Source organism: Macrobrachium nipponense, chromosome 46 (genome assembly GCF_015104395.2).
Source record: "Macrobrachium nipponense isolate FS-2020 chromosome 46, ASM1510439v2, whole genome shotgun sequence".
Classification (NCBI taxonomy): Eukaryota; Metazoa; Arthropoda; class Malacostraca; order Decapoda; family Palaemonidae; genus Macrobrachium; species Macrobrachium nipponense.
This window is the reverse complement of record NC_061106.1, coordinates 5,374,363-5,399,919: the sequence shown is the minus strand read 5'-3', so window position 1 is coordinate 5,399,919 and position 25,557 is coordinate 5,374,363. Positions and strand designations below refer to the sequence as shown.

The 25,557-nt window shown below is 37.4% G+C and overlaps 1 protein-coding gene across 10 annotated transcripts in view; it reads left to right on the top strand.

Annotated features, from left to right (window-relative positions):
* The window catches only part of LOC135214743 (small conductance calcium-activated potassium channel protein-like), a 541,318-nt gene that overhangs the window by 320,121 nt on the left and 195,640 nt on the right, over positions 1-25,557 (top strand). For all 10 annotated transcript variants that reach the window (XM_064249090.1, XM_064249087.1, XM_064249083.1 and 7 more), the window contains one exon: positions 21,472-21,813. In XM_064249090.1, coding sequence (XP_064105160.1) covers positions 21,472-21,813 — 342 coding nt within the window. The remainder of the gene's footprint in view (positions 1-21,471; positions 21,814-25,557) is intronic.

Genomic DNA, 25,557 nt, shown 5'->3' with positions numbered 1-25,557 from the left:
TATCGCACTGTTACCCTTTCTCGCTCCTCTGCTCGCTTATTGGTTCGCTAGTGGGGAGTCCGTACGGTACATCTGAGGGATCCCTTCTGAATAAATGCTGTGGCGCTTCCTTATGACGGACTCCCCAGTCATGCAGAGAGAAGTCTTAAGTACCCCGTGATTCTTTTATACTACAGCATCAGTGGATGTTTGGTCTCTAGGTTATAAGTGACATTTTTAGCAGCTCTTTGGCTGAAAGTCCAACTGTCCTTTGTAACTTTTGTGTCATTTCTACCTTCATTACTCAAAAGAAATTAATGCAATTCACTATTCCTCTGGCGAAGATAGTTTTGACTTTCTATTGTAGTATGCAATCGGCCTTGACGATAGGTACGTGAAGGTCACCATTTTTCATTGACTCTTCTTTTAAAAATTTATTGGTTTTCTATCTCTTCTTGATGATAGGAGGGCCGCTTTAAACTACAAGACAAGTGAACCTCTTCAATACCCAATTAACTCTCATCTATCGCCAGTGGGTTGTTACAACAGATAACAAAAGCTACAAGTTTGTTATAACATGGATAGGAAAGTCTCTATATATACCTATAATAGTATGTATGTGTATGTACGTATGTATGAATTCACTCATAAACCCATCCCGTCACCTGCATAATGTGCCCAAAAGGAAAAACCCCTCCGTATCTTTTTTCAGTATTTTAGAATGCTGATGCAACCCCTTTGCCTCACTTCCCACGCTGCAGTCAAGCAAATTTCATGGGGGAATTCGTTGTTCCCGCCGAGAGGCGCCCACAAGGTTTGAACGAATCGAGACAATATATCTTTGTTCTGTTCTCTTCTAAAAAGCCCAGTTCTTCATGCTAGTTGAAGCACTTGTCTTAACCGGTAGACGCGGAATTTCGTTTTTTCATTATAAACTGCGACCATAATATCTCACCATTGAGAGAGTGTTTGTTCTATTAATGGGAGAGGTGGCATGATTTAGACGCGTTCATATTGCACCTCCCGTTACACTTAAGTGTATTATATGCAAGGCAGTTAATTCACTGTTGTAAGTTACAGCCATGGTAGATGAAAGCATCATCTAGCTACTTCCTTTAATAATATTATCTGAGAAAAATGGACAGTTGACGTTCTGAAACATTTGTGTGTATGGCAGATTGAAGTGACAGAGAAAAAAAGAACCGGAAGAAATATGGAATAGAATGTATACAAATCGAGCGCAGCTGATGCAGGATTCACATTTAATTCCACTTGCTTGAACGAGGCTTTTATGTCTGTATATATTATTATGATCATAAACTTAATCCTCTTCCTTCCAATTTTCTCTCTTAAGTTTAATGACAGCTGGAAAGGATCTGATGATACCTTGTGAGTGGTGATTATTTTTTACGGTTATTTCATAGTTCTAAGAATTCTTCAAGGTCATGGGTCAGTTGAAAGGTCATTATCTCAGGGCGAGTTTCCTCCAGATGTAGGAAAGCGAGGACAGCGAGAAGGCCGGCGCCTCCGGGATTCTTTCCAAGTTCATAGGTCAATTTGAAGGTCATTACTGTATTCCTCTGCGACTGTGATGAAACCTAATACCAACATCCCTGAGGGAGGGGGGGAGTGGTCTGTGAGTATTTTCCTGCAACATTTTCCACCTTGATGTATTTTTTTTTTTTTTTAACGTGAAGGTTGTGTTTGAAGGCCGACGTTTAATTTCATTTAACTCTGACGAACACTGAGAGAGAGGTTCCTTTGGGGTTGGTCATGATTTTCCATAAGTTTGATAATGGCCTGTTTGGCAGATTCATAGATCACTTAAGAGGCCAAAATGTTCTGTTTGTCTCTAGTTTGAAAAAACTTTGGAGTCCACATTAGGAATTAGGCTTTACGAAAAATTTTATCTCTACGTATTTTCCAAGGTAAGAGGTCGTTCGAGTTTGATAAAACTTAATGGGGATTTATCCTCGGAGTTATTGCATATTTCCAGAAAATACACTTTACCTTGAGATGTCTTTCAAGTTTACGGGTGACCTTACAGGCTAAAATTTCAGTTATGTCTCATTTCAACGCAGCTCACTAGGAAGTTATTTCTTGGTCTTTTAAAAAAAGAAAGCTGATAAAATTGCGGTCTAATAAGATGATGATGCGTTGGTCTTCCATTGAAACAGTGATAGAACTGAAGGAAATCTTCGTATCACACCAGGAACAAAAAATACGCAAGGAAGTCGTATAGAAAGTAAGCATTAAGGCAGTCGATGAATGGTGCAATATACATTTTTGTAAATACAGTATCTGGAAAATATATGCATAATGTTTTTAAAGGGATTAAATTCCTTAGGCGTTCTCGACAACCATGTCTGTTCGCCAAATCTCATACGTATGGTAGCAAAGGTGATAGACAGGATTTCCCATAGGCAATCCCTCAATTTATTTTGAGTACATATTATCAAAGATGAAATAGCTGTCTTGTGTTACCAAGCTTGATGTGCATATTCATTTTTCGTTAGAAATGGTGTATAGAGATCTTCGATAATGCTGGCTGCCAACTCCGCCCACCGCAGGTGACGTCACAACGAAGGCTAGCTCTATGACTGGCTGGTGGCTGGTGCACGCGTCTAGGAGTGTACAGTTTCAAAAGTAATGAATGCAATTGGTAGGAGATGAGAACGACAGAAAAAATTCCCTCTCTGCCTCGGCCCCAGGTCAAAAGGAAAAGAAGTTTCCTTCAATATCGAGAGAGGCCATTTTACAAGAGCATTGCTTACTCGCCTTGTGTTTCAAAGGTTAAGTCCCGGTCACTTACATGTAAATGGACCAGTGGGCCGCCAGCTCCAGGAACCGAATTTGGAGGTTTGATAAACCCTGCAGTCTCGCAGTAACCTGAGAGCCAGTTTCTGTTTGTACTTTCTTCCTAAATTGAGAAGTCGGAAAGGAGTTTTCGCTGTCGTGTTGCGAAATGCAATAGCAATTATTTTGCTCATTTTCGAATTTCCTTATCGGTGAAGGTTTTTTTTTCTGATAATATTTCGTTCCTCTTATTAGCGTTAGATGACCGTGCAGTGAAACTCGGCAATCCATAATGGTTTTCTTTTCCCTTATAGAGGCAGTTCCTCGTTGGTCGAGTCACTTACGTGCTCAACTACCATTCTCAGGTTCCGGGTTCGATTCCCGGCTCTGCCAACGCGGAATCAGAGGAAATTCATTTCTCGATGTGCTTCGGATCCCACACTAAGCTGTAGGTCCCGTTGCTAAGTAACCAATTAGTCCCTAGCCACGTAAAAATATCTAATCCTTCGGATCAGCCCTAGGAGAGCTGTTAATCAGCTCAGTGGTCTGGTTAAACTAAGATATACTGAGCTTTCCCCCATATAGGAAATTCTTGCCTGAAACTGGTCTCCTTAGATTACTTGAAGAAAATGAAGAATTGACTTGCTCTCTGCTGCAATTGAATTGTTGCCTTTCCTTTTCCTTTTCCTTTTCCTTTTGTTTACAGCAATAATATCTTGTTTCCAAATCCCTTTCAGCGCTCCTGTTATTTTCTTTCGTTTATGAATTTTTGCTGGGAGGGAGTTAGTTATTTTTTATGGGCTATCTTTTTCTGTTGGATTCTGTTGTTTAGGCTTTTTACGATTCTTACAGTTGTAAGGGAACTAATACCAAGGCAATACATTTAGTGAGATATTGTTGTTTTCATCCCCTGTTAAAGTATTGACATGTTATGTTGACTTAAATGTCGAAATCCTATTTTGACGGTAGGTGACATACTCGAGATAAATGGTGCGATTGGAGGATTATAGGAAATCTTTTGTTTTTAGCGTTCGCTGGTTTATAACAGATTTTCCTTGGGATGTTGGATTTAAAGGCCGGGAAGTCATTAGTTATGATCTCCTGTTCCTTGATGTTCTGGCCTGACTTTAACGTCTCAGTTCCTTGGATTAGTCCTCAATTCTATATATAGACATCTAGTTATAACAAGCTTTGCTGCGAAATTTCTTTCACTGTCGCGAAATATAATGGCTTGACTGTATGTAACAGGTTATTGAAAAATTTAAAATAACGTCGAGACCGAAATAAATTTTTTTTTTTAAATTGATGTCAAAGTACTTTTTTTTCAGTGACACTTTCTAATGAACTGTCATGTCCTTCATGCTATATTGGAACGATCACTTCACGTAACATAAAGAGGAACAGTAGCTGCAAAATTTCAGTTTCATATTCAAACGTCAATACAATATTTGTGACATTTTCCATTCTTTGTTGGTCTGACGGAGTCTTGAGGTCCAAGCCAGGCCTCATCCTCCCTTGCACACTAGAGCAAGCTTCCCAGGCGCCACAGAGCAAGGGTCTGTCCTGAGCTTAATCTAAACCAACCAACCATGCTCAATCACAACTGTCATTGTAATGTTTTGTTGCCCTCGTTGTTGTGTGGGTCACTTGGCATTCATTATTCCACAGCTCCAAGTGCAGCAAATAATTATTCCTTGAGTCTTGGAGGTTGACAGGTGTAAGAAGCGTGGTTTGTACTCTGTAGTTGTATGGCATCTTCTAGAAGCAAACTCCTGAGCATCCACATCGGTGGAACGTCCTCAGTGCACAAAGCCACAGGTGAACTATAAGAAAGACATATTGCAGCTGAAAAGCGATGTCATGTTTGATATCACCTGATAAAGATCACTACAACTACATGTATGGAAGTATATCACATAAAGGAATAGTTGAACTTGGCAGGTTGGTGGTCCTCTGCAATGTTGTTTACAATGTATATTCCGAAGTGGATAACGTACATTCATACCACCTTAAATGAGAAGAGCTGGAGGAAGTCCATTGACTATTATAGATCGGAATTCTCCTCTTAGTTAAATCAAGCAAAATGTGTATTTTCCTACATTTGAAACTGTAGATTAAGTGAATCGTGGTGAACATAATGTAATCGTATAATTTCTAATACCTCGATTATATTTTGGGTGATAGGACATACGACACCTTGAGCAAGGGGTGTAACTAGAAATTGTCATAATTTCGTCCTGCGGTAGATAATAAATGTAATAGTTATAGTTAACCAGTGATTCCACTTTTGAGAATTTAATCAATCTCGCTGATTTGCACAAATTTGCTTAGATGATTTAAAAAGCTTTGTTCTCTGGAGCTAAAGGTTGCATTTTCACATTTCATAATGAATCATACCCACATTTTGTACGTATGCTGTAAGGGAATTGTTGTTTACTTGTTCACTTGTTTGGTTATTTGTACAGCCCTCGACAGGGATGATTCCTTTTCTGGCAGGCCCTTGTACCTTTTCAAAAATAAGTTGCTGCTTTACATTTCATAATTAATTGTCTTTTAGTGTTTTCTCGTCAGAAGTGTCTTTTTATAGTTTTCTCGTCAGTATCGTAGCTCCTGTAGAATGGTCTTTAGTTCTTTTTGAAATTTGCCTTCTTATGTGATCTTCATTTCAGGCGGTATTTTGTTGTATAGTCTTGGTGCAAATGTACAAATGCTCTCTCGCCCGACTTACAATTTGTTCTAGGGCCAAATAGCCTATATGCTTCACTTGATCATAATTTTCATTCTTTTGAATAGCCGTTCTGTATTTTTTTGCGGTTTTTAATGATTGCTGGATGTCAGCTCAATATTGCCAACTTCCTGTGGAACTCTGCATTTTATCGTTCCCTTTTATGTTTTAGAAGCCATATATTTTGAACCTTCTGTTGTTCGTTTTATTATATTATAATGGTCTGTATTTTAGGACGGACACAAAAAACGCTAAAGTAACAACTATCTATAACATTGATTTGTATCGTCGTTTCCGACTGTCATTAACTTCGACAGCCGGAACCACCGTCTAGTTTTTTGTCTTCGAGTGACGTGATATGACGGCATAAGGGAACGAAGCCATAATGGAACGCCAGGAAAGTTTTGTTCAGTGGAAGATACCGGTGGTTGTACATGGAAGATATGTTTCATCAAAAACGTTCGATCATTATAAAACGAAACATTTTCACTACTGAGAGGAGTTATGGCAACTCGATCTCATGGATGCCATTTTTCCCTTTGCAAACTTGTAAACGCAAATTGCAATTTGATCAGCATTACTCTCACCTCAATCAGGTTCTCGTCGTCCATCGCTGATATCATCATCATTCATTTTTCAGAACTCAACCCTCTCCGGATGATCCTTTCTTAGCCCTCGTGCATTTTAATTCTCTCTCTCTCTCTCTCTCTCTCTCTCTCTCTCTCTCTCTCTCTCTCTCTCTCTCTCTCTCTCTGTCGTATGTCTGTTGTATTCCTGACCTTTTTGGCATTTTTTTTTGTCTCCTAAATATTTCGGTTCGCTTCTGTTTATTATTATTATTATCGTTATTATTATTATTATCACATCACAGGAGTTCTTTAGCCTGCTTAGATATGTGTGCTTAACAACTGGAACTCTCATATTTTGTTTTTTTATGGAAACGCTGATCTTGAGCTCTCCCGTCCTTTGTTAAAATTCAAAATTCTTTGATATAAAAGCAGAATGTGGCGTCAGCATCCTTTTAGTCCCCACTCGCTGTACTTGATCTCCCAGCCCACAGAAACATTCACGTGATCCCTCATTCCCTTTATCATTTAAAAAGCGTTCTTCTGCTCCAGTACTCTCTGCTTGTTCAGAGAAGTCTCTTCGGATTTTCGTCTCTTGTCAATAGAAAAACGGGAGAAAACCGTGACCTAATATCTCGCTTCTCCTTTGGCCTAAGCATTTTGCGTTCCTGGCTTCCAGCGGGCTGTTTTGAGTATAAGTTTAAAATACACTCTAATAATACATTTTGCCATTTGTCATTAACTTCTTTTATCATCATTTATTATACCCTTAACGACATGAACAAAATTTATGACATTTCTTTCGTCAGATCCTAACTACAGAATGCCGAAATCAATATTTTGATTCGTGAGCATATGCAAACTCACATTGACAGGTTAATTACGCCATAGATAACCGGGGAAATGTAGTATATAATATGAAATAAACATCAAACTGTGATTCCAAATCCTGCTTGGTAGCACCCATGGCAAACAAGCGCCTCAGTGGCGTGGTTGGTATGGTCTTTGCTGGCCACCTCGGTGGCTGCGAGTTCGATTCTCGGGCATTCCACTGAGGGGTCATATATGTGTATTTCTGGTGATAGGAGTTCACTCTCGACGTGGATCAGAAGTCAACTAAAGCCGTTGATCCCGTTGCTGAATAACCACTTGTTCCATGCAACGTAAATAACACCAAACAAACAAACCCATGGCAAACCATAAGGAAATTAATGTTGATGTCCATAAACATAATTGCTGTAGATTTAAACGTAATACATTCGTCGGACAATTTTCTGAAAGTATTCCAAGTTACTTCTTGGGCAAGATATAATTTGATGTTTATAGACCATTACTGGAGTCATTTTTATCTTTCAATTACATTTAACGGCGTTACCCGCTTCTGACTGAGCTACAAAGCGATGAATATTTCATTGTTTTGGTTAAAAAGTGGTTAGGCTTTCGTAATCGGGCATCCATGCATTTTTCTTGAATAGGCATGCATTGCTTGCATTGCTGAGTCAGAGCAATATCAGTGCATTGCCATGCAAAACAGTTACATTTACAATGGAGCGATTATTGTATAAATTAAAAGTTTCAGAATTTAGGCAATCCGACATTTTATATCCTGAGGAACACGAGTTTGCGTTGAATATGTAAAAGTGTCCCCGTATTAATGATCAGGTAGCGATCATTAGGCGTTTGAATGCTGCATAATAAGTGTTGTTGATGATCGCTGCCTACTTTTACATGAATGGAGAGCACATTATACTTGACTAATATTATCCTGTTATTTGCGTACAGATTAAATTGCGAAAAGTTAAGCAACAGACAACTCATTTTAGAATAGTGAATGCCGTTATGAGATTTTTCCTTTCTATTTCTATGATGACTTCCAAAACGAGGTTCACTAATGTATGAACGAAGATTGCAATATTTGAATACGGTATTTCCTGACATTTTACTATAACCTTTCATCAGTTCTTCAATCCAGTAACTATTGGACACTTAGGACATTTGATCATGAAAAACCAGACCATATTTCGTCAAACAAAAATCTTGAACAAGCCAGTTCGAGAGAAGTCATTTTATCTCTCTCTCTCTCTCTCTCTCTCTCTCTCTCTCTCTCTCTCTCTCTCTCTCTCTCACACACACACACACACACAAACGGATCCATTAAGTCAATCCATCGTCTGTCAACCACCTACAACCGCAAACATCTCGCCAAACACCAGCGAGAAGATTTAGTGTGGAAGAAAGATTTAGGAGGGAGGATTTTTTCTGGATCCCTTTATAAATTGGTTCTTGCGGGTGAGACAATGGATAGTTGGGAAGATTGGATAGAGAAGAGAGGGTGGAAATGGCATGGCCAGTGAAACAGTTCTCAGTTAATAATAATAATAATAGTAATAGTTTTATTGAATATAAGGGCAGAATTTACAGAGCTGATCTTATATACAGAATTCTCTCAATTCTTCTAATGACTTGCTTTTCTGCAGCTGTCCGATGTTCATCACGCTTTCGGTCATCAACGGAATTTCTAGGTGGTAGAGACGGCGGGTCACGGACGGGCTAACAGTCGGCAACGGGTTTTCAGGTGTGTCTCGTAGGTCGGGAACAGCGGTAGTCGTCAGGGGTCAATCCGTATTTCTTATGTTTCTTTCACATTTCTTAAGGACGTCTACATGTTTCAGCCACCTCATTGGCCATCCTTGGGACGGGATCGCTGTGTGCAATGTGCTACTTGCGGTGCAATGAAGGGGGAGGGGGGGGGAAGGGGGGGGGGGGGGGTAGGATGGAGTGGTGGGTCCGATTGCCAATCGGTTTGAACCCATAAGGGTCCCGCGGAAGGAAAGTAAGGTTGTTTTTGGAAACTACTTGTAATGCAAGGGTTCGGGGGGGTGTAGGATTAAGTGGGTAGTCCGATTGCCAATCGGTTTGAACTCCTAAGGGTTCCCCGGAAGGATGGTAAGGTTGTTTTGGAAGGGGGCATAAGGTTGGGTGAAAGGAAGGTATTAGGGGGACGGAAAAGAATGGGACAGACCCATTCGTCATATAGTGTTCAGTATAGTGCATGTCGTATTTTTGGAATGTGTCTAAGTTCTTGAGGTGTTTTTTAAGGTATGGAAAGAAGGCAAATGGCCCAGGGCATAAGGTAAGTCATTTAATCAGGCTCAACATTGGGATCGTCCTCTCCCCCATCCCTCTACAGGGGGAGGGGGAAGGAGAAATGGTACCACAGTGTTTTACAGTAGTAATAAGTCCACTTTTGTTAGTATCTTTTGTTTTCGGACTTCCCGAATGTGATTAGGTTAGTTTTTTTTATGGGGCTTGGGCTAGCTAAGCAAGTATACAAGACTCCTTGCCTTTCTAGATACCGCCTTTCCCTTTTGTTTTTGTATAGTTTAGTGTTAGAGGGTTAGTAGCTACATTGATCCTTTACACACTTACATTCTGGAGGCTTCAATCACCTGCTGTCATACCTCAACATACTTAATCTTAAATTTTTTATCTTAAATCTAAAACCTTAACTCTGTTCTTTAATCTAATTCTTTTCCTTGAGTGAGGCCCAAGCGTTTAATTTGATTTCTTATTCATCTGGTTTTTACTGGGTTATTTAGATGTCAATGTCACTGTCGCTGTCTGAGTCGATGAAGATGGGGTCGGGTAACCCGTCTTGAACGCACTTGGATAGCCGTCGCCACCAATGGCGTGATCTATAGTCTTCGTCATCCAGGTAGATCAAACTGTTGGTCGTTAGTTCTTCATCCTGGTCCGATAGCTTCTGCTAACCTTGTCTGCAAGACGGTGGTAACGGAAATTAGTCGCTTCAATGCGGTATCTTGTATGAAGTCTTTCAGCACCTTCATCTCCCAGGCCACGGTTATTGCAGCCATCTATCCAACACAAGATTCCATTTAGAAACCGTTGTCATTTTTCTTTGTCACTAGTACTGAGTAAGCATGTCGGTATTATTGGGTATTCTAAAGCTGGTCTGATTAAGGCCGTGTAGAGATGAGCTTTTGTCTTGGGTCTAAGCTGTCCAAATCGTGCCAATGTAGCTTTGGTTACTCTAGCATTCCTGATTCTATGCCTAATGTGTGAGAACATCCGGCATCGGGTCAGGGCGAGTCTGAGAACCTTAGCTTTATTGACAAAAACAGTATTTTTCTGTTTTCTACAGTTACGACTTCTGGTGTTATTGCTGAAATTGAAAGTAACTTGGTGGGATTCGTGTTATTCACTGCAATTAGGTGTTTTGAGTAGTCTGGTACCTAATTTTTCATTGGGCTCTGCTACTGAGAGGGTAGCTTGTATTTCAGGGTGGTGATAAGTCACTCCGAATTCACCCTCGCCTTAGGCACAGACTGTGTGGGATGATGTGGCAGAGGTTTTTAATAATGCCAGTCAAGTTTCGTCAAACAAACGTCCCACCGCATAGAGGACAAAATTTAGTATCCTCGCAACGACAAATTGGAACCTTTAAGACAAGTTGCATATTCCCAAAATAATTAAGTATTTTACCTAACCACACCCTTGACCATCCCTTAATTTCTCTTTGCTCGCTGAAGGAAGAACGATAATGGTAGATAGTCCTCACTATTTACTGCCAGTTAACGACCTTATTACCAACTGAAACAACTTACGCCGAAAGTGTATATATTTACAAGTCTTCATGTTTATATATTTTTAAACAATGTCATTCATCTTAGAAATTTTTATGTTTTACTGGTTTTTGTGTTATATTAGGTTTGCATTATACATGAATATTTAATTGTTAATATGATGAAAATATGCCAAACATACTCATTACTACTTAGCTTCAGGGACAATTTCAAGTGATTCCAGTTCCTCAAAAATGTGTCTGTTTTTAGTTCATTTTTACACAAGTCTGTAGTGTCCACCATTGCAAATTGGAAAAATCGCCCTCCTTGAGTTTGAAATCTCCAAGAGTTAGGTTAGTTTTCTGTTTCTTGGAATACGTTCAGAGGCCATTTCAGCACGAAGATGTTAAAGGTGATGGCCCGATTCGTAGTTGAAGCGGCCTTTTCATCGTTGCTCTCGCGTTTTCGATGCAGCTCTAGAAAATGAGAAACCCGATAGCGCTTTCGGGAATACGTTTTTGTTTCTCCTCGTGTCACTTCTCAGCCCACGGGCGACGGGGGGCGGGGGCGTGAGGTATAAATAAGGGGCGAGATATTAGTGTGTACGCGACACTTCACCCTGTCTCGGGGCCAATGTCACTGGTCGAGTTGCCAAGTTTCGCCACTTTGCTACAAAATGATGAGCTTATTGGTTGTGTAAATTTATAGTTTTTTTTTTTTTTTTTTTTTTTTTTTTTGCAGAGCTACGTGATCATTTTATTTCTTATTCTCATTGATTCTCTTGATCTTCGCTGCAAAAACATACAAGCTTCATTAGAGACTGAAAACCCATTGCACTCCGAGCTCTCTGTACTTTGATAAGACGTACCACATGTGAGATGCCGGCTCGAGATGGGCATCACTCGTCTCATGAAAACTCTATTCTTTTTTGATATAGTAAACGCTTTAACAAAACTTATGTCTCATTTTTGTGTGTGTGTATGTATGTATTGTTGTAGTATGATGGTATGTATGTATGTATTTAATATTGTATGTATGTATGATATGTATGTTGTATGTATGTATTGTGTGGTGTGTATGTAATGTATGTGTGTGTGTTGTGTGTGTGTGTGTCAGATATTAGGCTCCCTATTTTCAGCAAGTATTTAGGACTAAGGTTTCCATTATTTGCATATGTAAGTTTAATATGTATACATAGTATATGCATGTTTATATATATATATATATATATATATATATATATATATATATATATATATATATATATATATATACATATAAATATATAATGTATATATATACTGACAGCTATATGGATGCAAATAGATATACACATAAAGAAACAGTGAATATATGTACAGGTGGAGAGTTGTGATTCCATTGAGGAAAGAGATTCCACTGAAATTATGGCTGAGCCTATCTGTCTTCAGACTGGCGTCAGCCATACTTGACACATGATGTAACTCTGCTATTGTGGTAGTAATGGTAAATGAAGGACTCTGCTGTTATGGTAATCGCCATTGGTGTGGGGTACGGATGTGACATCCTGCTACACAGAAAATCACCTACCATAGGTTTTGAAACACTTGGTGAAAGAAAAAGCCATTCTAATGGTTGATGCGCATTCTTTCTTGTTGAATGTGGTGCGAGTTCCTTGTTGTTCAGTTCTATACTAACATGCCCTCTACCAGTAGTGATAGTATGAAAGAAAAAATTAAGTACTAAATGTAGGGGCCTCTGAATGTGTATAGATGTGGCGCAGAAGGCAAATGTATATTTGTTTTGGTGTAAGAAAGAACTGGACATTTTGGCAGTTAGCGAGACAAAAATGAGATGCCAGTATGTGTGTGTGTGTTTGCAGGATTGGGAGAGAGAGCAATTGCCGTGTGTGCAGCTGAAATATGTAGAGCTAGTATTGGGGTATCGCTCATGCTAACAGGAAAATTTAGCGAGTAGGCTTATGGGACATCTGTTAGTTTAAGGATTATATGAATAAGATTTCAGAGTGAAAGTTGTATAGTGAATCTATATAATCCATGGATGGGAAATAACTGGTCATGCAGGATGTTTTTGAGTCTGAATCTGCTCCTGAATGGGGTAGTGAGTATAAAGAGAGGTTGTGGCAGGTGAGTAAAATATCAAAAGTTAAGAGAGAGCAAAGTTCAGGTTGGAGAGAAAATTTGGAAAATATAGTTGTAAATATAAAAAAATAGAGATTAGTTTCATAAGGAAATCAGTACAGCATTAAAAAAATATAAAATATGGGATAGGATTACTGACACAGGTGAAAAGAATACAGGAGATTATATAAATTTCATTGATAAGCTCGCAGTTTAGCCGGGAGTGTTTGTAGGTAACAAGAAGGTAGAAAGATAAAACAAGAGCAATATGTGGTGGGACAAAGAAATGAGAGATTTAGTCAATAAAAAAAAAAAATGCACAACAGAAAAGATCAAGTGCAGGTACACAGAGGGATGGATGGGGTAGTCAAAAAGTGAGATAAAGTACGCAAGTAGCAATAAAAGTTGAGCAGCGAAGGTAAGCAAGTAAACTTGAGGGCGAGTAAGATGTTCTGCAGTAAAGTAAATGCAGAACGAACGGTCAATGAACAAAATGATTGTAAAATAAAAGATGTAGTAAAAAAGAAGCTGTCTGAAGTGTATGCAGGCTTGGGTAGATGGAGTAAGTATAATGAGGATTTGTTGAATTTAGAGAAGCAGAGCTGAATGATGCTTGAGTGAAAGATCTAATGTAAGGTTGAAAATACTTGTTGATGTGACATTTCACACAAGTGAAGAGGGCAGTTAAGAGCCCAGTAATGGAAAGCACCACAAGTTGATAAAATTATGTACAATAGTGTGGTTGAACAGCTGACAGATGATATTCTCTGAAGGGATGGATGAAAGGAATACTTTGTTGTATGAAGGCAAAGACATTAAGTGTGGTTAAGAATTATTGGGTGTTTAAGGTTTTTATTTAGGAGCTATGCTCATGAAAGGAGGACTGATAGCGGAAATACAATGGAGTGCATATGGATGAAGTTGTTTTTTTTTTTACCATGAAAGTAGTATGAGAACCATGCGGCATGTAAGGAACTAGAAAAACTATGATAGACCTTGATGACGAGGCAATGTGAAGGGTGATGAGGATGCGTGATTTAGAAGACTACCTGGTCGTTTTTTGAGAATGATTTAAACATTCTTCCAATTGATGCAGATCATTTCGTAGAATGTTTTAATAGGCGAACGACTAATCTGGTGTATGAGGTGCTCTGATGAATGCGTGTATTGTGTCCCGATGGCTGTTTAATTTCTGTAGATAGAGAGTGGTGTGCAAAGTGAGAAAAAGAATTAACAGATGAGAAAATGGATCATGAACGATACATAAAATGACAAGCTATTTTCAAATGTTACAATATTAACTGAGATAGTGAAGAGCAACTGCAAGATAATGAAACTAGGCAACTTTGAGCAAGTGTAAGGTATGACAAAAATTGTGAGCCAGGAAAATAGAACAGTGTGTAGTATATGGACGGGGGATACAGGAAAGCAAACGATTTGTGTGGGCATTTAGGACTAAAGGAAGGTGATGATAGGATAAGAAAAGATAAGTAACAGATGAAGCAAAATGGTATCAATGTCGGTGCACAAGATTTGGAATACATGTTGGTCTATGAAAGCCAAGAATAGAATGTGAGAATGAGCCAACTCTTCTTTATGGGAATGAAATATGATGTTGAATGAGAGTCACGGGAATGTAATATATAATTATAATATATTTATTAATATATATATATATATATAATATATATAAGATATATATATATATATATATATATATATATATATATATATATATAAAAGCATGTATTTTGTATTATACTATATATCTATATAAATATAAAATTATATACTATATATATATATATATATATATATATATATATATATATATATATATATGTATGTACATTAATGTTTGAGGGACCGGGGTTTGAACACGAAGTGAGTAAAAAATTTATTTCTTTAATTAACACGTGTTTCTCAGAAATGAATTTTTGGCTCCCATCGTGTTCAAACAACAGTCTCTCTAACTTATGTGTATATATATATATATATATATATATATATATATATATATATATATATAAATATATATATATATATATATATATATATATATATATATATATATATAAATAAATATATATATATATATAATATATATATATATTATATAAATAAATATATATATATATATATATATATATATATATAAATATATATATATATATATATATATATATATATATATATATAATATATATTATATATTATATATATACATACATATTGTATGTATGTATACATACATACATACACCAGCAATATATCGTAGATTATGTATATACATATATATGATTTATATATGTATATATATAATATATAAGTATACATACATGTATATGTATACATATTTTAAGATATATTGTTGTTGGCTTGAGTGAGAGCAACCAGCAACAAAAAAAAAAACAAAAAAAACCGGCAATATATCTCGGGATGTGCTGAGGGAATAACCTGTCATTCCTGACCCCTAAAAAAACATATCTCTTTTCCGTGTCAGTGTAGGCCTATTTGTTATATACAATTCTTTTTGGGTCTAAGGTATTCGCAGGTTATAGGTAATCGGTATCAATGGATTATTTGTTGTATTGTGCTTGATATATATATATATATATATATATATATATATATATATATATATATATATATATATATATATATATATATAACTATTCTTTACAAAAGTATCAACGGATCAAAAGTGACGACGGGAAACTGACTTTGCTGTTGTTTTGTTTGTTTATTGTATTTAATGTACTTAAATCACCTTGAGAGTGCCTCATTGGCGTGGTTGGTATGGTCTTTGCCTGCCACCTCGGTGGCCGTGAGTTCGATTCTCGGGCACTCCATTGAGGGGTCAGATATGTGTATTTCTGGTGATAGAAGTTCACTCTCGACGTGGTTCGGAAGTCACGTAAAGCCGTTATTGGTCCCGTTGCTGAATAACCACTGGTTCCATGCAACGTAAAAACGCCATTCAAACAAACAAACAAACAAAATTAAATCAACTCGAAGAATTATTCTATAAGGAAGCTCATTGATTCTTGCAGTCAAAGAAATATAAAAAAATTCAAGTCGCAGAAAAAAATGTAACTTTGACTAATAATTGCAGAGTTTTAGATTACTTTTCTTATGCTCGCCTGCGTAAAGTATACTCTTATGCTGCGCTAACAATGAAGTACAGAAGAAAATCTACTGTCAGTGACACAAAAGCACTCAAATATATGTATATGCACATGTTACTCACACGTGTGTGACCTGCAATGAATATATGTAACGCAAAAAAAAAACATGAAATCAAGCATCAGAATAATGGTAAAGGACACATATGCGAGTCGATTATTATTATTATTACTATTATTATTATTATTATTATATTATTATTATATTATTATTATTACTATTATTACAATGGCGATAATGTGATGTGAGCGTTGAAATATGAACATACCAAGGTAGCCAAATGTGTATGTGAAACTTTTTCTGTATTAGCTATAATTTTGTATAAACATTATCGGGCGGATTAGACGAAAATGTCTTTCTGTTTGTACGCTGATCGGTCACTTGTTAAGTTGCCGCTCTCTCTCTCTCTCCTCTCTCTCTCTCTCTCTCTCTCTCTCTCTCTTCCTAGACTCGTGTTATTGTTGATTGGGAGGAATTCCAGTGAGAGCCAAAGGACATCTCTTCACCTTTCATTAATCGGCCTGTCTTTGAATATACAAACTGAAGATTTTGATAAAAAAAATTATCAAGCATGGTTTAAATGTTGGAATTTACAAAGGGTTTATTTTCATACTAGCTCATTTCTTTGTAACGAATAACAGATTTTACTCACTGAAATGGCTATTTCTCTTTTAACTGTTACACAAGGAAAGTAACCTTGTTTCCCCAAGTCATTCAGAGTTAAGGCAATGTCAGAATGTCCTAAATGTTAAATTAAGAATGTAATATTCAAATATGTGGCGGTGTTGCACATACGTTCCAGAAACAGTGATTTGATGTTTTACGCGTTGCCTTCTATCAGCAGGGTTGCCAACCTAACAGCAGGGTTGCCAGGTTGGCAAAGACAGCCAGCCCTTCTGCCCTTGTCTGGCGATTGGTGTGAGATGTGTCTCCCATGCTTTGATCTCCTTCAAATCATCCCTGCAATTTACTCTTGGATTTATAGTGACGTCTCTATTGTCTCAAGGAGACGCCGACCATTTGTCACGGATCGCTCGAAGTCCGTGGGACGAGGATTCCAAACCCCGACCGGCTGTTGATGCATGGCCGGATGTGTTTTGGCTTTGTAGTTATTATTGTTATTATTATTACGAGTGTGTGTTGGCGCGCGCTACGCGCGATGGAACCCGGCGCTCTTGCCTCCAGTACCCTCCGTATCCCCTACCTACCCTGCCGCCGGTCAAGCAGGTTTGCAGGAGTAGGGTGGATCCCCCCCCCCTCCCGTTCCCCTAACTACCCCGCCACCACCCGTCTTGGATAAACCTGTTTGCAGGTGAAGGGTGTCACCATGGGGAGGACAAGCAAGATCCACTAGGATTTTGTTGTTGCTATTATCTAACAGTTAACTGGTGAGGTAGTGAATCTGATTTCCTCTTCCCAGGATTGATCAAAATTATCTGTTAGAAAGTTCCTCATTGGACGAGTGGTTTACGTGCTCGCCTACCGATTCGGTAGCCGAGTACGATTCCTCGCTCTGCCAATGTGGAATCAGAGGAATTCGTTCCTGGTGATTAGGAATTAATTTCTCGATATAATGTGGTCAGATCCCACAATAAGCTGCAGGTCCCGTTGCTAGGTAACCAATTGGTTCCTAGCCTCGTAAAAATATCTAATCCTTCAGACCAGCCATAGGAGAACTGGTAATCAGCTCAATGGTCTTGTTAAACTAAGATATACTAAACTTTATCTGTTAGAAGGTGTACTATGTACCATGTGTAGTAAGAGTGTATTGGATATGAATAGTTTAAAATGATTTGATATGGCGATATAAGTGTTTTAGTTTCATTGGCCTTACATTCTGATATCTTAATAGATTGCTTGTGTTTTAGAGACACATGATTGGCTTGCAGTTCTTCACAGTATCTGAATAGGTATCCCTTCAGTTTTGTTCTCTTAATCATCTTTTTGTGATGATGAGGATTCTTATGAAATTGTTCCACTTCGTTGAAGTGAAGGTTGAGAATTGCGAGATTATTTATCGGTTTTTGTTAGAAAAACGTTGTATATTAATGGCTGTGCTGACAGCCGATGAAAATGGCAAATGAAATTAATAGGAAAAGCAAGGTATTTAAAAACATGAATTAATAGGAAACAGCCACTCTACGAATGAACATTTAATGAAGAGGAACTCCCAACAAAGCCGCACTTCTCTTTGAGAAGATATTTACAGAATTAATGTCGATTATTTAAGGAACAATTATATCCATAATATAATTCATTTCTCTTGCGAAACACATGTTTTATATAAAGACACTTTTCGCAGAGAGAGAGAGAGAGAGAGTTTTATATAAAGACACTTTTCACACAGAGAGAGAGAGAGAGAGAGCTATGCCTTCTATTCATGCTGACCGGAGAACTTTAATAGTTCTCAGTACTTGGCCTACTCATGTGTTTGGGAGGTTAAAGGAAACCTGCGGTCGGTGCTAATGAAGCGGTTAATGAAGTTGATTGCAGTCTGTGCATTTTGTCCACCGGGGAATTTCCGTCATTATGAGATAAGAAAGCGATAAAGCTGTTCAGATAAGGAAAGCGTAATGTAGCGTTATCATAAAAAAACAGTTCTCGTGGCTGAACTTATCCTTTTTCCTAAATGCTCACCATAAGAGGTTATTTCATCTTTCGCGATAGCGTTTGAAGACAGCAAATCCTCTTAACAAGAATGAGCAATCATCCCTCCCAGAGAGTACCTACCACCCTTCTACGCCCAGAGTGGGATAGCATCTGTCTCTCTGCCAAAATATCATCACTCGGTGCCAGTCTCGAGGCTCACTTTTTTTTTTTTAAGTTTTTTGTTTTTTTAAACCATACAAATACGTGCCTAGTCCTGCTAACATACCAACAACGGAAGATGTACTTGTATGTGTGTGTACGTGCGTTGTGTGTGTTCCAAGTCACGAAAGTTTGGAACGTGATAAATGCCTAAATAAAGGTATAAGCCACGAAGGTATAAGCTGTCCAGTGTTGCACTTTCCTTCGTGGCTTACACACACACACACACACACACACATATATATATATATATATATATATATATATATATATATATATATATATATACATATACATATACATATATATATGTAACCTATATATATGTATATTATATATTACATATATATATATATATATATATATATATATATATATATATATATATATATATATATGTGCATGCAAGTACCCTTTGTTGTTAGTATGCTAGTAGGACTACACACGTATTTGTATAGAGTTTCACAAAAGCCTTAACAAGAGTGAACCTCGGGACTGGCACCAAGTGATTATATTTTGGCAGAGATAGAAGCAATGTGACCTTTGGCGTGGAAGGGTGAAAGGTACTCTTTGGGAGGAGCCGCTCCCAAGAATGTATTTATGTATGTATATAGTACACACACTCGCACACACACACACACAATATATATATAATATATATATATATATATATTATATATATATATATATATATATATATATAGATATATATATATATATATATATATATATATATATATATATATATATATATATATAGATATATATATATGGTTCCCTAACATGAGGTGGCCCTGTGTTAGAAAACCACAACTTTCACTTCCACATTGATTTTTATAGTTTCTGGATAGATTATGAATCCCGGACCAGAAAGCTTTCTTGACAATAGCCACTTCAAACTCTTAAACAATGAAGGCTCATCAACATTGTGTCGAACTTAGTCCATGGGAAATAAGTGAAAATCGGTGTTTTAGCAAAACAAATTGCAGTAGTTTGTTTTATTTCATGAACTTGTTATATAGACATTTAGTCACACTAAATGCAAAATGGGAGAAATTCTGCCGTATTAGCATTTGTAATTTCCACTTTCAGCCTTTTCGGTGGCTATATTTTTTCATATTTTCTTGTTTTTCTAGAAAAAGAGATTAGCGGATAAGCAAATAGACAATTAAATTCTACAAAAGTTTCTTTCCTTGGGAATTTGCTCTAGAATTAACAAATTTTTCACAAACAATCCCTAAGTGGAATATTAATTAAAAATAAAAAGTGGATAATTTAACTTCGTCTCACATTTCCTTCAATATCTCAAATTACTAATTTCACAGTACAGTGTTATAGGATTGTACTTTTAAAATTAAGATTTTACTTTATTTTGGCATATTTGTTTTCCTTTACTTGTCAATATTTTGCAGAAGAGACGCTACAAAGAAAATATGCTGTCTTCGCCTGTTTTGCAATTCAACCCTCACTTTTATCCTACCGTCATGCATTGCATCTACACCGGAATAATTGTACGAGTCAATCAAACATTCTCCAGTCGTCCATATTAACTAACACTCACTTCATCAAATTACTCGCGACCATACTCTTGGTCACGTTACCATTATCTATCTCTTATTTCAAATATTTTTATATAGTTTCTGATTTTTTATTCACTATCCCAATCTCCTGCCAATGTTAACCATTCAGCACAACGCATTTTATATAACCTCAGTTTCCATCTATTGTCATTCCTCAGACTTTTCGGATAACTCCTGTCTATAAAGATACTGACCGTCCTTGAAGACCTAGTAGTAAGAATTCATTCCTGAGAAAAGAAAAACAATTTGTTCCAGAGAAATTTTTACAGTTATTTCAGCTCTTCACAAAAATGAAACTTGCTAGATGGAAGGTGAAAATATATTTTGGTATATTAATCCATATGCTGATTTTGGCAAGATGGATCTGAGACTTTTTATATAGTTCTAGTTTACATAGTTAAATACAAGGAAAACAATGGCATGTGCCAGAAGTGGTTGCATTTACTAACTGGTTAAACTGGGGAACTAGTTAAGTGTAACCATACATTGTTTGAAGTACGTTGATCTACAAATGATTATTTTTCGACATGGTAGTCATTGGGGATAGTTGAGGATTAATGACTTCATTCGAGATATTAGATTTGCTTCATAGGGCTCTCATATGATAGCAAGATAAGATGGTGAATTAGAGGAACATTGGTAAGTTTTACTTTATCGAAATACCTCCCTTCAGGTGTATGAGGGAAAGAGTAGTTAAAACACTCACTGACTATTTACTAATTTATTTTTCAAATGTACAAATATACTGATAAACTTATAGTTACAGAGTAAAGTGGATAGAGAGCGGAGCGCTCAACTGGCGCTCAAATCTCTCTCTCTCTCTCTCTCTCGTCTCTCTCTCTCTTCTTCTCTCTACTCCGCTCCTCTCTCTCTTCTCTCTCTTCCTCTCTCTCTCTGACATGAGAAAATCCATCTGAGATTTTTTTAGTTAGTAGGTAGTGTAATTATTTCCCCCCAGTTTGGGAACAACTGTACCTAGAGAAACGACCAGTTCTTAGTCCATGAGGAGTCTCTTTTCATGTCAGTACCTTAAGATGGAAACGATTGTTACATATTAGGTCCTCGATTTGCCGTTGATCCAGCTCGACACCGGCTAACTATTTTTCTTCTTCTGTCTCTCCCGAACAGCTACGCAAGCCGGTTTCCACCCTGTCGATCCCTGGGTCGATGAAAGGTGGAGGAGGCGGGGGCGGTGGGCGTGGAGCTGAAGGCGAAGATCCGGGTATTGCCCTGGTGGGCGTCCACACGGAGTACCCGCGTTACACCGAGGAGAAGGTTGCCCAAGCCTCCGCCAAGACAGCTTCATTCAGAATGCGTAACAAACCTAACGTCGGGTATCGGTTGGGGAGGCGCAAGGCCCTTTTCGAGAAAAGGAAGCGGATCTCCGACTATGCCCTCGTCATGGGCATGGTGGGCATCATCGTCATGGTCATCGAGAACGAGCTCTCATCCGCCCGTGTCTATGATAAGGTGAGGAAAATGTCCCTTTCCGTTTCCTAAACTCTAATTCTTCTTCATATTCTGTGTTGGTGTTGTTGGAGGAGTCGGTTTTATGATGTGCAGTTTCGACGGATGTTTGATTGAGGCAACTATGGCAGGTATTCATACCAAGGTCTACAGAGTATAATTATCTAGACCTTTCTTATACGCCCACAGCTGTTCGTTCGTCCTGTACGTCGTGTGAATAACGCGAGCAGTAAAGGTAAAAGAAAAAGTATCCTAAATTCGGGCATCCGTATTTATCAGGAAAAAATGACAGCTGTTGGCAGTAGTTGTACTATATAAGAAAGCCAAAATCAACAATATTTTGTTTTCACTTTGGCACCAAAGTATAATGCAATTTTAATTGAAGTTATTGTTTGTCAAATCCGCATATCAACTTGCTAGAAAATTTTTAGATATATTCAACATTAATAAAGTGAGGCTGTACAATACACCAATAATGGCATTATTATGTTAAATTAATTAATATAATAATAATGATAAATTATATATATATATAAATACCATATATATATATATATATAATAGAACAATTCATCACAGCAGATTTCTCTGGTCTTCCATTTTACATTCAGCATCCCTGCTTCATTTCATAAAAGGGGAGTCGCCTCAAAAATTCTTTATTACTCTTTTGCTTTTCCAAACACTGTGTATCTCTTCCACGCTTTTTTAATGATTGGCTACTTTTCATTCTTACCCTTTTCACTAATTCACTTCTCTCATCCTGCCAGCGACCAGTATTTATATTCTGAAATATATGAGTCATCCATTTTCATTTTTCCACTATCCGTGCTGACATTTATTATTTCTCCGTAGTCGTTTCTTCCATTTCCCCTTGTTGCCTCGCAATTCCTGACAGTTGCTCTAAATTCCGTCCTCTTCTGATTATTATAAGATCTCTTTTACCACTGTAAACTTCGTGACCACCAATTCGCTGAATCATCGGGAAATATCAACCCTTATAGTTCGACAGATCTAAACACAGAGATTGTTTTCGCCTTTGGGTAAAAACCCTGTTGCCACATTTACCAGTACCTATCCAGTTTTGAATACCTTACTTTATAACACATGAATCAATAAATCGGTAGTTTAAAGTTTTTAGCATGTTTTGCTGAACTTAATCGTTCATATATTAATTATAATTTTATTTGTAAATAAAATGAGAAATCGCATTTATAAACGTGACAACTAAAAACCGTTCACTTTCAATTTTGGACTGCTTTCTGCTACACCATAAATCCTCGATATTCTTGGTATGTTTGTTTCCATCAAGACATTTCTCGGGGTCCCTGTATGTATATCAAGTGCTCCATTTTTCTTTATTAAAATTTCCCACGCTGATGTTTCCAACGGTTTGACTGGCACTCCATCTTAAGAGGTTGAAGTCATATTTTGCTTCCCTAATCAGTCACTTATTTACGTATCTAATTGTTCCTATAATTATTATGCATGCTTAATGACATTAGGACCTCTTGTACCTAAACTCACCTTACCTTTACCTTTGTATAATGGAGTAATGCACGAACAGCGCAGCATTCCTTTAACAATCCAATCAACCTCTTGCACTTTCCATTCTTCAGCTTCTTAATTTTTCTAGTCCCATGCACTTTTCCATCCTGCAACTTCTTAATTTTCCACATCACATGCACATTTCCATTCTTCAGCTTCTTAATTTTCCACATCACATGCACATTTCCATTCTTCAGCTTCTTAATTCCCCAAGTCTAAGCATTTCATTTCCCATTTACCCCGTTCAGCTTCTTAATTCCCCTAAGTCCTCAAGCACATTTCCATTCTTCAGCTTCTTAATTCCCCAAGTCTCAAGCACACTTCCATCTCAGCCTTCTTAACTTCTTAAGTCTCAAGCACATTTCATTCTTCAGCTTCTTAATTCCCCAAGTCTCAAGCACATTTCCATTCTTCAGCTTCTTAATTCCCCAAGTCTCAAGCACATTTCCATTCTTCAGCTTCTTAATTCCCCAAGTCTCAAGCACATTTCCATTCTGCGGCTTCTTAATTTCCCACGTCACTTACTTGAGTTTCACATCCACAAGGATTCTTCACTTTCCTCCAATCTCTTTCATCGTTGCATTAAACAAATCTTAGTTTTGTTCTTCACAGTCTTCAGTTCCTCAAAGTACTACCTTCATCTTTGGGGCCCATTTTATTCCAATGATATCTTTTCCTTAGAATCATCTCATGTAAAATCCGTTTGATCATAGAGCTTTCTCTCCACATTTTCCCCATGGCTTTACCACCTTAAATGTTCACCATTTCCTTTCTTTTCACACCCTCTCGTTTCCTTCTTGAGGACCTTGTTTATCCTGAGCAGGAGTCTTGTGTCGTGCAGCCCCTCGGTGAACAAAATCCGTTTTCTTCCTCACTAAATTTCCTGTCTGGTCGCCTCACCACTTACTGTTTTTTGTCTTCGTCGTAAGAGCATATTCTAGTAAACACACTTCGCCCACTGGATATGTTAGTTTTGTAATTTTGCATTATGATTAAAAGCACTTTTCATTTTAACGACTGTTATTAAGGTTCATTGTCACCTATGCTCTTCTCTTGCTCATGCTCATTTTTTTATATAGACTCATGTTGGACCTTGAGTTCCTAGTTGGACGAGTGGTTTACGTGCTTGCCCATAGATTCGGTAGTCCCGAGTTTGATTCCCCGCTCTGCCAACGTGAAGTAGCAGAAATTTGCCTCTGGTGATTATAAATTAATTTCTCCATATAATGTGGTTTGGATCCCACAGTAAGTGTAGGTCCCGTTGTTAGGTAACCAATTGGTTCCTAGCCACGTAAAAATATCTAATTCTTCGGGCTAGCCCTAGGAGAGCTGTTCATCAGCTCAGTGGTCTGTTTAAACTAAGATATACTTAACTTTTCTTCCTCCACTGAAACTAGCTTTTGTTTTCAAATTTGCTTGAGTCACTAAGGTATTAGATACACCTCAGTCGACTCTTCACCTTACTTACATAAACTTGTTCTTTTATCTATTCCATAATAAAACATAAGCAACCAATCATTTCTTTTTACCTTTCTTAGCCCAATGTGTGTTTTGAACTTTAGTTTTTGGAAATAGCATAATCCCAACGATTAAATCCATACCAGAATATACATTGTCATGTTTCAGACTAAGGGTCCTAATATCTAGCTTTCTCTTTTTTTAACAAGCAGCTAACCATTCAATCGCCGTCTTTACATCAACACTCAAAGTTATTGTGCCTTCCTTACATTTTTGGAACATTACTTCTGATACCGAGCATCGGGCTGCAAACCCCATTCCATAGCTGTCGGCCAACTTCCGCGCCATTTCGAAATGAAAAATTACGATAGTTTCATTTCTTGACATCGTGCGGTAGTAAGAATTATGATTGCATTTCTGAAAGGCTTTTGTGTTGTATTGGGTATTACGTCAAACCAGCGGGTCACGACACCCAGCTAGTTGATACGGAGTTTATACACAAATATATATATATATTTTTTTTCTCTCATATATATATATATATATATATATATATATATATATATATATATATATATATATATATATATATTATATATATATATATATATGAGATCCTCATGTGAAAATGAAAGGAGGTACCAAGACTTTCAACTTTTATTCCAAATTCACCTTCAGGGTACCCTGAAGATGACTTTGGAATAAAAGTTGAGTCTTCATACCTCCTTTCATTTTCACGTGAGG